This window comes from Amorphotheca resinae (genome assembly GCF_003019875.1).
Source record: "Amorphotheca resinae ATCC 22711 unplaced genomic scaffold M430scaffold_1, whole genome shotgun sequence".
NCBI lineage: Eukaryota > Fungi > Ascomycota > Leotiomycetes > Helotiales > Amorphothecaceae > Amorphotheca > Amorphotheca resinae.
The window spans coordinates 3,397,210-3,412,026 of record NW_020194471.1 but is presented as its reverse complement, the minus strand read 5'-3'; the positions used below and the strand labels follow the sequence as shown (position 1 = coordinate 3,412,026).

The 14,817-nt window shown below is 49.4% G+C and overlaps 4 protein-coding genes across 4 annotated transcripts; 2 read left to right on the top strand and 2 right to left on the bottom strand.

The window, feature by feature from the left end:
• The first annotated feature begins 1,936 nt into the window (after nt 1–1,936).
• On the top strand, nt 1,937–4,036 carry M430DRAFT_32666 (hypothetical protein). Its single transcript, XM_024866212.1, has one exon. The coding sequence runs from the start codon at nt 2,083–2,085 to the stop codon at nt 3,775–3,777; it is 1,695 nt and encodes a 564-aa protein (XP_024725734.1). The 5' UTR covers nt 1,937–2,082; the 3' UTR covers nt 3,778–4,036.
• Nucleotides 4,037–5,200: 1,164 nt separating this feature from the next.
• M430DRAFT_24563 (hypothetical protein) lies at nt 5,201–7,863 on the bottom strand (the record flags this gene model as incomplete). Its single annotated transcript, XM_024865092.1, has 6 exons — nt 5,201–6,016; nt 6,064–6,558; nt 6,605–6,907; nt 6,958–7,174; nt 7,223–7,496; nt 7,557–7,863. The coding sequence occupies 6 exons, from the start codon at nt 7,861–7,863 to the stop codon at nt 5,201–5,203; spliced, it is 2,412 nt and encodes an 803-aa protein (XP_024725733.1).
• Nucleotides 7,864–8,469: 606 nt separating this feature from the next.
• On the top strand, nt 8,470–12,449 carry M430DRAFT_24562 (hypothetical protein; the record flags this gene model as incomplete). The annotated part of the gene is made up of 3 exons (XM_024865091.1): nt 8,470–8,767; nt 8,992–9,069; nt 9,505–12,449. 3 exons carry the CDS (start codon nt 8,470–8,472, stop codon nt 12,447–12,449), a joined length of 3,321 nt encoding a protein of 1,106 aa, XP_024725732.1.
• Nucleotides 12,450–13,649: 1,200 nt separating this feature from the next.
• On the bottom strand, nt 13,650–14,418 carry M430DRAFT_269612 (hypothetical protein; the record flags this gene model as incomplete). The annotated part of the gene is made up of 2 exons (XM_024865481.1): nt 13,650–14,137; nt 14,207–14,418. Coding segments are annotated over 2 exons (611 nt in total), but the record flags the coding sequence as incomplete, so codon positions are not given.
• Nucleotides 14,419–14,817: the final 399 nt, after the last annotated feature.

Here is a 14,817-nt window from a genome sequence, read left to right as displayed (position 1 = left end):
GGAGAAGTGCAGTAATTAAATAGAATACTCCGGGGCATGTCATTTCCCTACCCTCAAGCCCCTCCATCCATCCCAGCGCAGCCCAACCCTCCCCCGCCTTTTACACAAGGCCAACCAAGACATCCATCCATGCACCCCAGCAAGCTCCAACTCTCAGCAGTTCTCAAACAAAACTTTTGTTGCACATCGCACTTTGGAGCTGCGCCAATGAAAGAAAGGCGCAAGTGTTTAATTCCTCGATCTGGGAATTCTCCATGGTGGTTGACTGAGACACGGAGGAGATGCGATGTGGTGTGCTGACGAGGTCAGCTGCTGCTGCGGCGTGGAGGGATGACGACCAATGGCGGGCAGGAGGTCAGGGATAAGATGACGGGAAGCGGTTTTGTTGCACATCGCACTTTGATGCGCGTAATTGATTTAGGTAGGGTATGTGCATAGGTAGTAGGTACAATATGTGGTGGTCAGGGGGGGATATTGGAGGGTTATTGCAGTAGGGCGTTAGTGCCCCCTTTCCCCCCTATCGCTTACGGAGTATGAAAAGGGGCGAAGGAACGGCATTTGCATTTGCATATTTTTGTTGCACGTCGCAATTCGACGGAGCGGCTCGCGGCCGTCGTCGCCGACGTTTCAAAAGCGGTTGGGGCCGAATCGGTGGCTCTCGACTCCTCCTTCAACCTTCCTAAAGAAAAGATCTACATCAAGATTTTGTTGCACATCGCAATTCGCCCCCAGCGCCTCACAATCGTTTTCGCGGGCATCTAGAAATGAATAGGCGACTCCTTTTCTCATCGCCCTCAAGACATATATGGAGAAGAATATATTTGTTAAAATTTTGTCGCACGTCGTACTCGCCGGGCGCAATCTTGGAACGAATTATTTTTGTTTTACAATTGTTTACCTACGATACAGATCATAAGGTAGGTGTGGAAAGATTATCCAAGGCGTGCTGATGGGTAACAGGCTACCTAGGTAGCCAGGCAGCCTCCTACAGAGTAGAGCAGAAGCATAGCTTATACATACCGCCTGCCTCTTGACATATAAAAAGGAAACGCAGATCAAAGTTTTGTTGCACATCGATGGAGTGATCTAGAACAGACCTATTTAATTAGAATCCGAATTGGAATCATCTAGTCCTTCCAAGTATGCCAAGTCGCACAAAAACACCCCTTTCCGCCCTGTGCCGCGGTAAAACAAATGATCGGAAGAGTCTAGAAGCCCTTCGATTATCTGGTTGGGCACCGATGTGACATCTGCATGGTCCAACCACTCAAAGAGCTCCCATCTGGCCTCGGAATGGGACGTCCAAGAGGTTTTCTAGAGCGACTCAGTCATGAATGAAGTACGAACAGGCGCAGCGGGGCACTGGGCGATAGGAAGGTCAGCCAGCTAACAATTCTCTAATGTAGGTAGGTAGTACTGTGCATTTTGGAGGCATCGGATAAGAGATATAATAGCTAATTAGATGTACTGAGGTTTCTGTAGAACTTTATTATGCGCTGTAGACCAGAATGTGTTTTTGGGGGAGGGGGGTAAAAGGGGCGTGGGGGTTTCAGTCGCGCATCATGATTTGAGAAGCCAATACCACATCTCTCTTCAATCAGTATATTTCAATATATTATGGAATTTAAATTTGCAAATTCTAACTTCTAGGTAGGTATGGCTAAAGCATTTAGCTTTGCGTCGTGAGAAATAATTATATTCACAGCCGGCGATTCAGGATGTGGGGAGAACAGGGAATTGATTGTAGGTGCCTTTAAAGATGACCTTATGGACCTACCCCGCAAAACCTCGCTCCCATCCCCGAATCTCACTTAACTCGACTCCATGCTCCAACATGTCCACAACAATAGCCTCACATGTTATAATAATCAACATCAAGTGAAGCAGCCCCTTTCACGATGTCAATTACCCCTTTTCTCATTTTCGCTTAGCTTATCGTTATCGTGCTTAGTCATGCAGAGAAGTCTCTGTCTGAGCAGATTGCTATGGTGCGAACAAGTGCGATAAAGCTTCACAGTGATGCTTTCTCTTACCTCCACCCTCAAACGCACACAACCTCTGAGGAACATCATCACCATTGCGATGTCAGATTCCAAGAGGAATCCCGCCAGAAGGCACCCATATCGTGGCAAGAAGCAGATGACCACCAATGCTGCTCCTCGCCGCGATCCAGCACCACCACCGCGTGTAGCAACGCCTCCCCTTACGGCTCCTATTCCTCTCGATACCCCACGATTCGCAGATCTTGCAAAGGAGAACATCATCCACCCCATCATGCTCCAGACCATCACGGAAGATCTTAAATTCGACCATATGATGCCCGTTCAGGCCGCAACTCTGCACGACCTCCTAGCTCTCCGCATTGACTGCCTGGCTCAAGCAAAGACCGGAACCGGCAAGACGATTGCCTTCCTGCTCCCCGCGATCCAGACTCTCATCAACAAGAACCGCAGGCCAGGCTCTGGCATTTCGCTCCTAGTCATCTCGCCCACGCGCGAGTTGGCGATGCAGATTGCGAAGGAAGCTACGGCCCTGTTGCAGCGACTTCCTCAATATAAGATCTGCTTTGCGATTGGAGGCACGAACAAGAGTAGCGAGGAGAAGAATATCCTTAACGGATGTGAGATCTTGATTGCAACTCCTGGCCGATTGTTGGATCACCTTGGCAATGAGCAAATCAGGGATTCCTTCAGCACCCTCGACACCTTGGTTCTGGATGAGGCTGATAGATTACTTGATATGGGATTTATGAACGCATTGAAAGAGATCATTGGGTGCCTGCCTGACAAGAAAGCTACCAATCGACAAGGGATGCTCTTCTCCGCGACCATCGCGCCGCATGTCGAGAAAGTCGCTCACTTGGTCCTCTCCCCGAACTACAAGTTTATCTCCACGATCCCAGAAGGGGAATTGAATACCCACGAACGAGTACCTCAGCAACTCATCGTCGCCCCCACGTTCTCTGACATCCCCGCCGCAATGGTAGGAGCCGTTCACTCCGAGCTCTCCCTCGTCTCCGCTCCCCTTTTCAAAGCCATCATCTTCGCTCCCACAGCCGCGCTAGCCGACTTCTACGGTGAAATCCTCGCCTCTCTCCCTGGCCTACCCCAGGTCTCCATTCTGCATTCACGCGTCAGCCAGACGAAGCGTACGAAGGTGACAAATGCCTTCCGCGACGCCGCGAACGGAATCCTAGTCGCTACCGACGTTGTCGCCCGCGGTCTGGACTTCCCGCTCGTGACCAACGTCTTCCAAGTCGGCGTTCCGGCCGACAAGGAATCGTACGTCCACCGACTCGGGCGAACGGCGCGCGCTGGCGCGGAAGGCCGAGGCACCTTCATCATCACGCAGAACGAGACTTTCTTCTCCAAGTGGACGCTCAAAGAGATCACCTTCCAGCCCGCGGATGCGGACCTCAGCGCCAAAGAGCAGATCCGCAGCATCGCCTCGCGCATGGACGAGTCGATGCACGCGAAGACCTACCAGGCGTGGTTAGGCTACTATAAGAACCACTTGCGCGGCATGGGATGGGATAACGAGCGTCTCGTCAGCGAGGGCAACCGTTTTGCTTTCGAGGGCTTGGGAGCCCCGGAGGTACCGCCGCTGCAGAAGAGCACGGTGGGCAAGATGGGCCTCAGGGGAGTCAAAGGCCTGGTCGTGGTTCCAGATGCGCCGCGAGTACATCGCGGCGGTGGTGGGGGTGGAGAGGGCAGGAATGCGGGGGCTGGTGGAAGAGGGGGGCGCGGGGGTGCACGTGGTGGCCGGGGCGGGAGGTAGATGCTTGTATGAATGAAACTTGGCAGGGTCTTGGTCTTTCTTCTATAGAGAGAGAGGATAAAGACATGACATGGCATGGCATGGCAAAATTCCCGGCGTCTGCGAATTCAGGAGAAAGAAAAAAGAACAAGAAAATTCCCTTTTGGCTTGCTTGGATAGAGATACCCATAGCGTAGGCGCTCATAGAGGTTGGGTCGTTCTGGTCAATAAAATAGAGATAGATAGATAGATAAGCTGTAACAATAAATACATTCCATCATCACATAAGGCTTCGTTTCTTTTTCCATATTTCATTTTCTCTTTCCATCTATGTCTTGTCTTGTCTAATTTATCGACTTTATCTATAGTATGTACCTTATTCATCTATGTACATATATATGTATATATGTCTGATTGCGTGTATCCGTCCATCCTCCGCCCTGCTCCACTCATCTCATCTCTCACATTTATTCGTCACTTCTCTTCTCTTCACTTCATTTCTCTGCTGAATGAATGATTGTGGAGAGCCGAGGTACACGACGCGTGGTTTAGAGAGAATAACGAAATGTGATGTGGTGTGATAGGGACATGATTGATAGATAAGATAGGTAACACATGCACTTCATATGTACATACGCATATCTAATCGTTTTCCCAATCACACCCGTAGAGAAAGAATATCGGTAGATATTCAATATTGCCAAGTCTCCTCAAATTCTCTTATCAATACAACACATACACGCGCGCGCGTGTGCAAAGGACCGAGGCTGAATTTCGCAACAGCCGTGTTTAGCCGCTTAGCCGCTTAACCAATGAACTTTTTCGCGCTCGGCTCCGAGCTTAATAGTCTTTTTTCCTAAGAGCCGATGGAAGGAATAGGCGCGCTGTGGTGGTTGTTGAGGAGAAGAAGAGAAAAAATCTTGCAGCTTGCGATGAATAATCTGTGGATAGTTTGGTGGGCACGGCAGTTGGCCTGTGATGGGACTCTGCGTCACGGTGTCGTCTTCGGCGCTCGGGGGTTCAGTAGGAGCCGAGCGCGAGAGGGGCGCGATGTTGCCACTTCGGGCGCGAGGTTCAGTCGGATACGGGACTTGGCCCAAAGGGTTCCCACTATAACTCGTTTCGTGCACGGGTAATTCCGGTGACTAGACCTCGGAAGTTGGTGGTTGGACGGAAGTGTGCTTTGGACCTTGATGGTCATTGTGTATGGATGCACTCCGTATGGATATGGATGTACTCCGTGTGTACTCCGTATTGTACAGTTGTACTCCGTATGTAATCCGTGTATGCTTTCTCGGAGAGAGCACAGCATGGCGAACCGCTGCTGAGGCATTAATAAGTTATCAAGCATAAAGTCCTGGCACAAGTCCTGGCACCTGAAGCATAAGTCGTGCGGAGCTTCGGAGGTCAGGTTGTGCCAGCTCGATGCAGGATGCTGTTTTCCCTAGAAGGGACGCGCTCTCTCAAGTGTCGGGATAAAGGTCCATTCAGAGCTGGGATCCACGGGGGTTGAGTCAATAGTCTCCTGTGGAAACATAACGAAATCACTGGGTCCGTGGCCTTGCCGATAAGGAAACTGCATTGGCCGCGGATTGGAGGGCTTGGTCGAAGGCGTGCTGGCCGAGTTGAAGGAATTTTGGTGTATATCGACATAGGAGGACATGTTATTAACCTCATCCGCTGACATATCCAGAGGGTTTGGCGAAGCGTAGTTGTCGTACGTGGTTGGCGAAGCGTAGTTCTCGTAAGTAGTTGACGAAGGGTTACGTGGGGTTCGGGTGTGTTCATGGGCTCTTGTCTGGGACGGGAATCCTGCGCCGAAGTTCGACATAGCAGCAGCACATGGGCTGTCGTGAGGGCTAGCTGTTCGACTTCCAGCCGGTAGAATTCCAGGAAGTAGTGGAGTTAGTGGCTCCTGCATATCGAACTCGGGCTTGTCTTTGTTCGGCATATATGCATAGAAACCATGGTGAATGCCCATCGGTACATTATCTCGTTCAATCGGAATACCATTGATCGGTGTGTTTGGCATATCCTTGTGACTCGAAGACCCGGTGTTACGTATTCCGCTATTTTCGATATCGAGTTCAACCTGAGTCGTGAAGTGAATGGTGATGGAATGTCGGTTACCAATGGCTTTCATTGCCGCAAGTAGAAACTCTAGATTGGACATGCTGGTTGAGCTCCTGGATTCACTTCTTTGATCCTGGATGAAAACACCGGCGGCTATATAGAGGCAAAAGCCCATCCATGAGTTCATCTAAAATGTGGTTAGCTTCATATGCATACCAAACAACCAAGACTCACATCTGCAACGTCAAGATGGCTCACGAGCCTCATTATGTTGACAATTTCCTCCGCTGACATGAGACTTCGAGCTCGACTCTGTCTTATAAAAGCAGGATCCAGCTTGTTTCGTTCGGCTGTAAAAATCGCAGCTTGATGGAGACAAATAGTCGAGGCATGTATATTCATGTGAAGGAAAACGATATTCATATCCCGAAGGCCAGCGGGCATCCGTAAATGTTCAGGTAGAAACATGAATGTGTTAGATAAAATGTTGTCCATCGTGCGGTGTCTTTTCCAGAACTCTCCATTGGCCAGATCCTCTGGGTGATCATCCGGCCCGCCTTGGTGAAGGTGGATGAAATTGTGACCGAAAAGACAAGCGGATAGTACAACTCCGCCGAATGGAGAGATCTTGGATGCTCCCTCGGGCGTCAATGCTTCCTGCAGAGTGATGCCCTGTTCCGCAATACCCTGCTCGAAAGCTTCTTCGGAAGAAGGTAGATTCGTCATGATCTAGAGCTGTCAGCATAGAGTCTCCATCGAGGAAAACTATACAGACCTCTTTTTCCTGGATGATCATTGCCCAGCCAGTGCCAGAGCTGGCCCAGCGATCACCATAGAAAGCAGCCCAGAAAGTTCGGCGACGTTCTTCCAGCTCGGTGACATCTCTCGCCGGAGGTAAGATTTGTTTGACCTCTGATGCTACACCATCGAGGCGATGCAAGCCTAGCATTTGCACGAGGCGAACCATTCTCCCAGTACTCATCCACGCGCGTGTGAAGTAGGTCTTTTTAGCTTCGTAAGTTGCAATCAATACCCATGTTTGGGCATGTTGAATCGTGACAAAACTCTCGCCATGGCCCTATGCACCTCAGCATGCGTACGTAGACCTAGCTGGATATGTGGACGAACCTTCATCTCAGCGGCCTCTGCGTATCGGCGCGCTCGTTCATATAAAAGATCTTCATATTGGGAATATTTGTCGGAAAAGGTCGCAGCAAGTGCCCACATTGCATATCGTAGGCAGACAGGAGGTCGCATATGTGCTGGGAGTTTCAGAGCCGCCAGATATCGCTGTTTGTGCATCATCGGCATGGTAAAGTGATACTTCTCGAAGTACAATCGGTGCCTGCCCCCGTTAGCACCACGATATTAGTTTGAGGAATGGCCAGCCTACAAGTCGTTCACCATCTCGTCGGGCGGTAATGGCTCCTGCAGGCCGAGGCTGATAACTTCTTGCGTAGAGAAATCCGAGCTTGGCATTCCAGACTCTAAGCTATATACACTGTTCGGTATACCAAATGACTGATCCATGAAGGTCTCGTCCTGAAAATCGACATGCATATCCAGAGGGAAGCTGTTCCAGCCAGTTTCCGCATCTTGTGCCAACGGAGTACGGTTCGAGGCTCTCGATTTCGCAGTTTCGGAGACGAGCTGTGTCTCTACCTGGGCTTCAGAGCTTATAAGCTGGGTATACTCCAATGGAGAGTGCCAAAAGGGTAAATACGTACCCAGTCTTGCCTCCAACTCCTTCATGTTCCGCCGCTTTGAACCGGGATTCCGTCGTCGTTCGGGATATTCACAGTCATGCCGCAACCTCGTGCATGTCCCGCATTTTGGCTTGACACGATCGCATTTCAATTTTCGTTTTCGACACGATACGCAGGATATGGTTTTCTCTGTTGTTGTCGCGGGGGGTTTCTCGTCAGCGGCGGGTGGTGGTGGCGGATTCTGCTGGGCTGCTGCTCCATGATTGCTGGGCCCAGAGGGGGAAGCAATGGCTCGACCTGCCAAGCAAGCCTCTGGTGAGCCGGACATCAGCGTGAGGGAGGACGCGAGGGTGTTGTGTTGACAGTCGGGTGTGAGTAAGGTACAAGATACAAGGGAACGGAGCCTGGTGGAAGGAGATAAACCTCGATGCGCAAACAGGGGATGGGCTCGGGTTTGGTGAACCTTGCTGCAGTTATTTGCAGGCGGAGCGTTCCCACGGTTTCCTCAGGATCCCATCAAAATTCATGATCCGAGAAGCTCTTGCAAGGTGAGAGGTGCCAGAGGATATTCCGGGGCAGAAATATTTGGGATTATTTTTGATTCGTTTTTTCCCAGATATTATTATTAATTGGGACAGTTTAAGACCGGTGTAGCCGCGGGGGAAAGTGTCAGCCTTACAGCCTCGGGCCCCAGTCAGAAACGCGTGTATTTGCCGTCGAGCAGAAGCGCTGTATATAATATATAATATATAATACTGATAAAATAAAACAATAAGCTGTATACCTTACCTATTTTACTGTATTATTAATTATTACCATTCTCTGTTCGCTTGATGAGTCTATCCATTGTCAGCGACGCAAGAGAGAAGCGTTTATAGGGCCTCTCCCTCGTCGCCTTGATTTGTAGTGGATTACTCGCCACGTGCATTGGCCAATGACTACCGTACCCCCTTGCCTTGCACCGATCGCCAACGACGGGGACTATCGAGCTTCGAGAGGGTCTACTCCGTCGAGTCCAGACTCCCGCCTTGAGACAAGGCCTGCCGCAACGCTGGGTGCGGATAAAGAGGCACCAGCTGCTCATCTCCAAGTCGGGGCTCGTGGAAGTTTGACGACTCTAATATCGAGCGAGGTCATAAGAAATCCGGAGTCTCCGGATTCAGCATTTTACCATCCGACTTCGAAAGACCGCAATGCGGGGCCGAATTTATCTCGTCTCTACAGAGTACGGAGTAAGCATATTTGAGCCGTAACACGCTCTGGTCATGGCATGTCTTCACTATCCTGAGCTCTGCATGCGAGGGCATCTGTTGCGGCAATGACTATGCAAACGAACCTACGCAACCACATATACCTCATCGCGAGGAGCGTCAGGGTCATCAAAGTAGTTCTGCGATGGTTATTTCAAAGAGATGATAAATTCAAAGCTTAAACTGACATATCGATTAGTAACTAGTCTGGTGGAGGCCGCCCTCTTTGAATCTAAGAACCGAAGTCCTGGTCGAGATCAGCCTCGATGGCACCGACGACGTGAGTAAGTCATCCATCGCTTCTGTGCAGCATCAAGAGTAGTACGGAAGTGTTTCGAACAACTCGGCCCCATGCAGATTATTTCACGGTGGGAAGAGACAGATTTAGTTCCCTATTGGGCAACCTCGGATGCTTGTGCAGCAGTGTTTCGCTGTCGTTAAACCTCGACTTGGTGGGATGTGATACACCAGCAAAGTCATGAGCTTCACGAGTGTGTGGCTATCATGGGTATTATCCCGACTTGTACAAGCCGGCGGCTGCTAATGTCAGTCCCAATGGGCCTGTTGTAGCACTGGGGAAATACCCTAAATGCTTGTCAAGTCCCTTCCCGAAATCCTGACACCCGTTGACTCCTGATGAAAAGCGTCCCCGACTATTACTTATCGAGCTGTGAGCGACTATTTCTCGACCATTTCCACGGAGCTTCAACATACAATAGGTTATGCTGGGAAATCCAAAGCGAAAGCGAAATTACAACGGATTCGAACCAAACTATCAGATATGGGTTGTTCCAAAAAGGGCTGTTGCGATAATACGTCTACTGGGATTGAAAAGGAATTTCATGGAAAGTACATTCCAGAAATCGATTCTTGTTCGGAGGGGTGTTGTAGTGCTAGTTCCGAACGGAAGAGGCTCCCCGGGAACGCTGGGCAACATGGGCCAGCAATTTACATCGAAACCAATCCGAATCGCCACGAGGAAAAGAAATGCGGCACTGGTGTACGAGTTCTACCTACAGCCCACCATAATACTAGAAATCAAACAAGGGAAGACTACTGCCACCCAAAAGACATCTTGAACTACTCTGTCACAGAGGGGAAGTCAGTCACAGTCACATCAGACAGTATTCAGGTCATTAATATAGAGTCAACCAACCCGAAAATCGACAAGGTCGATGCCGAGAAGGCTTTGTATGGGGTGAAGCATATATGGGTTCACGTCCAAGGGATGGATTGCACCAGCTGTGAGAAAAAGCTGTACAGATCGCTTACTTCTCTTGTCGAATTATCTAATGTTAAGACGAGTCTCCTCCTCGCTCAGGCCGAGTTTGACCTTCGTTCATCAAACCGCATTGATGATAGCAACATTGCCAGCACCATAGAGAAGATGACTGGATTTACCTGCACGAAGATTTCGCATGCAGGGGCAGAGCTGATATTATTTTTCAGCAAAAATACACAAGACCTCACCGATAGTTGGCCCTCTGGGGTTCTGGACTTAACAATCATCAGCAAGAACAGTGTTCGGGTCACATATCATCCCAAGCTTATCGGCGCGAGAGAGCTACTGTTGGATCCTTTCTTCCGATACGCACAACTAGCTCCGCCTTCGGCTTCTCCTCTAATCGCGTCAGGGAGAGCACACCTCCTCAACACTTGTTGGATGACACTGCTTTCTTCTCTACTGACTATACCAGTTCTTGTTTTCACGTGGGCTAATCTACCGAGGCGCAAAGTACTATATGGGGCAATCTCTCTAGTTTTGGCGACCGTCATCCAAACAGTCGTCGCGGGTCCGTTTTATATTCGAGCCCTTAACGCCCTCATATTCTCCCGAATGATAGATATGGATCTACTTATTGTCTTAAGTTCCAGCACGGCATATATCTATTCAGTTGTCGCATACGCTTTCGTGGCTGTAGGGAAGCCGCTGCAAACGGATGAAATATTTCAAACGTCTACTCTACTCGTTACACTGATCATGGTTGGGCGGATGGTGACTGCTTTTGCACGTCAAAGAGCGGTCGAGTCGATCGCAATCGAGTCATTGCAAACCCCAACGGCAATTCTGGTCGATCCACAATCTCTGGAAGAAACCGAGATCGATGCACGGCTTCTTCAATATAATGATACCTTCAAGGTTCTACCCGAAACGTCTGTAGTTACTGATGGTGTGGTACTTGCTGGGGAAAGTGAAGTTGATGAGTCCATGATCACTGGAGAGGCTACACTGATAGCCAAGGAACCCGGAATGTCCGTTGTGGCTGGGTCCATAAACCATTCAGGGGGACTCGTAGTTCGAGTCAGTCGCCTTCCGTATGAGAATACTATCAAGACGATTGGGTGCATGGTTGAACATGCCAAATCGTCTAAACCAAAAGTCCAGGAATTGGCAGACAGAGTTGCAAGTTGCTTCGTTCCTGCCATACTTGCGATATCACTGGCCGTGTTTGTGATCTGGGTGGGCGTTGGCATGGCTGTACGGCACCGACGAGCCACTGTTGCCTGCATCAATGCCATGACGTTTTCCATCTCGGTCCTTATTGTCTCTTGTCCATGTGCAATTGGTTTGGCAGTACCAATGGTTTTTCTCATCGCGGGAGGTGTGGGCGCAAGGAATGGTTTAGTTTTCAAAACCGCAGAGACTATTGACGTTGCTCGAAAAGTTTCCCATGTCGTCTTCGACAAGACCGGCACCCTGACGCAAGGCAACCTCTACGTCGTCGCTGAAGAGTATCAAGATGGCAATCGCAATTCATTGTGTTCTATGATATTAGGATTGACTGCAAGTAGCAAGCATCCAGTATCAAAAGCTATTGCAGCGCATTTGAGCTCTTCAGGCACACAAGCTTCAACTGTGGACCATGTTGTATCTGTTCCTGGCAATGGCATTAAAGCATCGTGGAACGGCTTCACAGTATGTGCTGGCAGTCCTCACTGGTTGGACGTACAAGATGCCCCTGAAGTTCGCAAGGTCCTTCCTCTTGGCCTGACCATGTTCTGCGTCACCCTAAACAACGAACTAGTCGCCATTCTCGGGCTCAAAGATTCCCTCCGTCCAGATGCTTTCGAAACAATCACCGAGCTCAAGAAACGCCGCATCGATATTTCAATCATAAGCGGTGATCACGAAGCAGCTGTCCATAGCATTGCCGCCCAACTCAGCATCCCCGAATCCAGTGTCCGCGCCCGCTGCTCCCCCGAACAAAAACAAGCTTACATCAAGTCTCTCCTCGGACCTACACCCAACCATGAATATACGCACTCCACGAGTGCCCATACTCATCAGCAGCCCCGCCACAAGACACCAATAATCCTCTTCTGCGGCGACGGGACCAACGACGCCCCCGCTCTCGCCCAAGCCTCCATCGGCCTACACCTCAACACCAGCAGCAGCGACGTAGCCTCTTCAGCCGCCGACGCCATCCTCATGCGACCCTCGCTCCACGGCGTCCTGACTCTCATCGACCTCTCAAAGGCATTCCATCGGAGAGTCATGTTCAACTTTGCGTGGAGCGCAGTGTATAACCTAGTTGCTGTCCTGCTGGCGGCAGGTGCGCTGCCCGGAGCAAGGATCCCGCCGGCGTATGCGGGTTTAGGGGAGGTGGTGTCGGTCGTTCCGGTTGTGTGTGTAGCGGTGGGATTGAGGTTTTGGAGGGAGTAGTTGGGAGGGAAGTAATGAAGTGGAAGGGGGGATTGGATGAGTAGGGGTTTAATTTGGTAGGTCTGAGGTATGGAATGAAAATGCCCATGTCTTGTATCAGTCTCTGTCATCTAGCCACTGCTATTTCAATTGTCTTGAAACTGATGACCGCGCCGAGTGGAATTACTGGAAAGAAATAAAACACTTGCTCTTGCATATCGAGAAACCTAAACCCTTCCACGACTACACTTCACTCTATGCTACCTAGGTAGGTACTTTAACCACCCAAAGCTACCTAAGGTAGGTAGGTATCTGACTATACTCTATACTATATCCCACTATCTCACTCGCTCCCTATTCGCCCTCTATTCACCTACTAACCAACCCCCTCCCTCACCCTAACCGGTTCTAAAAAAGAGCCGAAACCTTCCGGCCAACTGCGACGTACAACAAAAGCTTCCACTCTTGAATCCGCAACCCATCCGCAACCCATCCGCAAACCACCCGTAACTCACCCGTAATAGCATACCCGTAAGGATGTGTGCGATGTGCAACAAAACTTTCTTAGCTCTAGTAGTTGCCCACATACCTTAACCCATCTATCCGCAACACCCCCGTAACTCATCCGGACGTTGAAACATACGGACGGCCCGTAAGAATACGATGTGCAACAAATCTCTTTTATCTATAACAAAAAGAAAAAAATACTCTTCCCTAAAGGTACCTTAGGTACCATCTATATCCGTAACCTCGTCCGTACCCCCCCTCCGGAGTAACATACGGACGTAGCATACGGACGTAAGAATGCGATATGCAACAAAACTTACACCTGTCAGTCTTCCTGGTCTCTTATATTCGTAGGTAGTCTACCTATCCGCGACAGATCCGTAAAGCCTCCGTAACACCTCCGTAACAACCCTAGGTACTTACGGGCGGCCTGCGATGTGCAACAAAACTTCCTTGTATCTGTAACCCATCCTCTCTCTCACACCTATAACCAATCTCCTTTCCTACTTTCCCCCTCCCACGAGAACCCCTCCGCAGTCCCCTGTAGCATTTATCTTAATCGAACTGTGCGATGTGCAACAAAAGCCATCTCTCCTTCCGGTTTAAGTAGAATATCACAATATTCAATAAAGTTAAACAAAAGAAGTCTTTTGTATTGACTGTTCTACAACAGTTGACAAAACGCCCACTAACTCCTTACACCCTAACAAATGACCTCCTAGCAAATGACCTTCTAACAAATGACTTCCAAACAAATGACCTGTAACCTCAAAACATGTCCAACATTTCCCATAAAGATCATCTTAGCCGTTTCTGATAATTGCGCACCAGCCAAGGCACACATTGCAGCCTCCAGGGTAAAACGCGCAGTCATCATCATCGTCGCACTGAGCATTCTCACACATTGCCCTCTGCTCCAGAACATTACGCGTGACTCTGCTCTGGCGAATGTCTCTGCTGCCCTTCTTTGGCTTCGGCATCTGTGCCTTAGCTTTATCAGCCAGGACTTTGAACTCCCCGGTCATACATTTCGGTGCTTTGCATGAGCTCCCCTTTCCTTTCTTGTCCTTCGTCAAGACACATGCGAAGCCGAGTTTGTCTTTTCCAGTAGGCTTCTCTCCAGGACACAGCCGGCCTGGTTTGCCGAACTTGCTTATGTCTGTAGCGCTGCCAGCGGGATTGCGAGCCTGAAGGTCCTGATGCTGGAAATCTTGTTAGTATTGCTTTATCACAAATAACGATTATATACTGTAGGACTTGAAGAGGCTTACATCGGATTCGGATATGACTGCGCCGTCTGCGCGTTCGTTGAGACCGTTCTGATAGGCATGGATAACAGAGACCGAGAATAGAAGAACGAGGAGACGGATAAAGGAGAAATGCATAGCGAGAAGTATGCTTTCAGATAGATGTAAAAAAAGTAAGAAAGTCTTGGAATTCTCTTTTGCTTTGGAGAGGGGATGAATGAAGTGATGAAATGATGAAGTGATGAAGTGATGATTTGGATAGATGGAAGGAGACTTTCCCACCTTTTTATCTTTGAAATGCTCTAAGCAGTAGCTAGGAATAATCTGCCATAATGTATTTTTAAAAAGATATTGAAAGGTATTGCTTCCTTCCTCAGGACTTGCCGCTTCCTACTACAACGTTGTAGAGAGGCTTATGCGGCGGTTAAGCGAAGGCCCCGACTTCCGCGACTACTGCGATCCGATCCGGGGAAAAGGGGCTGAAACAGATTCTGTGCCGCACGCGCTAGTACTAAATTATGCGCATACGCCGCAACCTTAATTTTATGTCAATGTTCATCGCCATAACATTTGACGTACAGTTGAGGATGCTCTCCCATTTTTATGCTTCATTACTAAAATTAAATCTAGGGAAA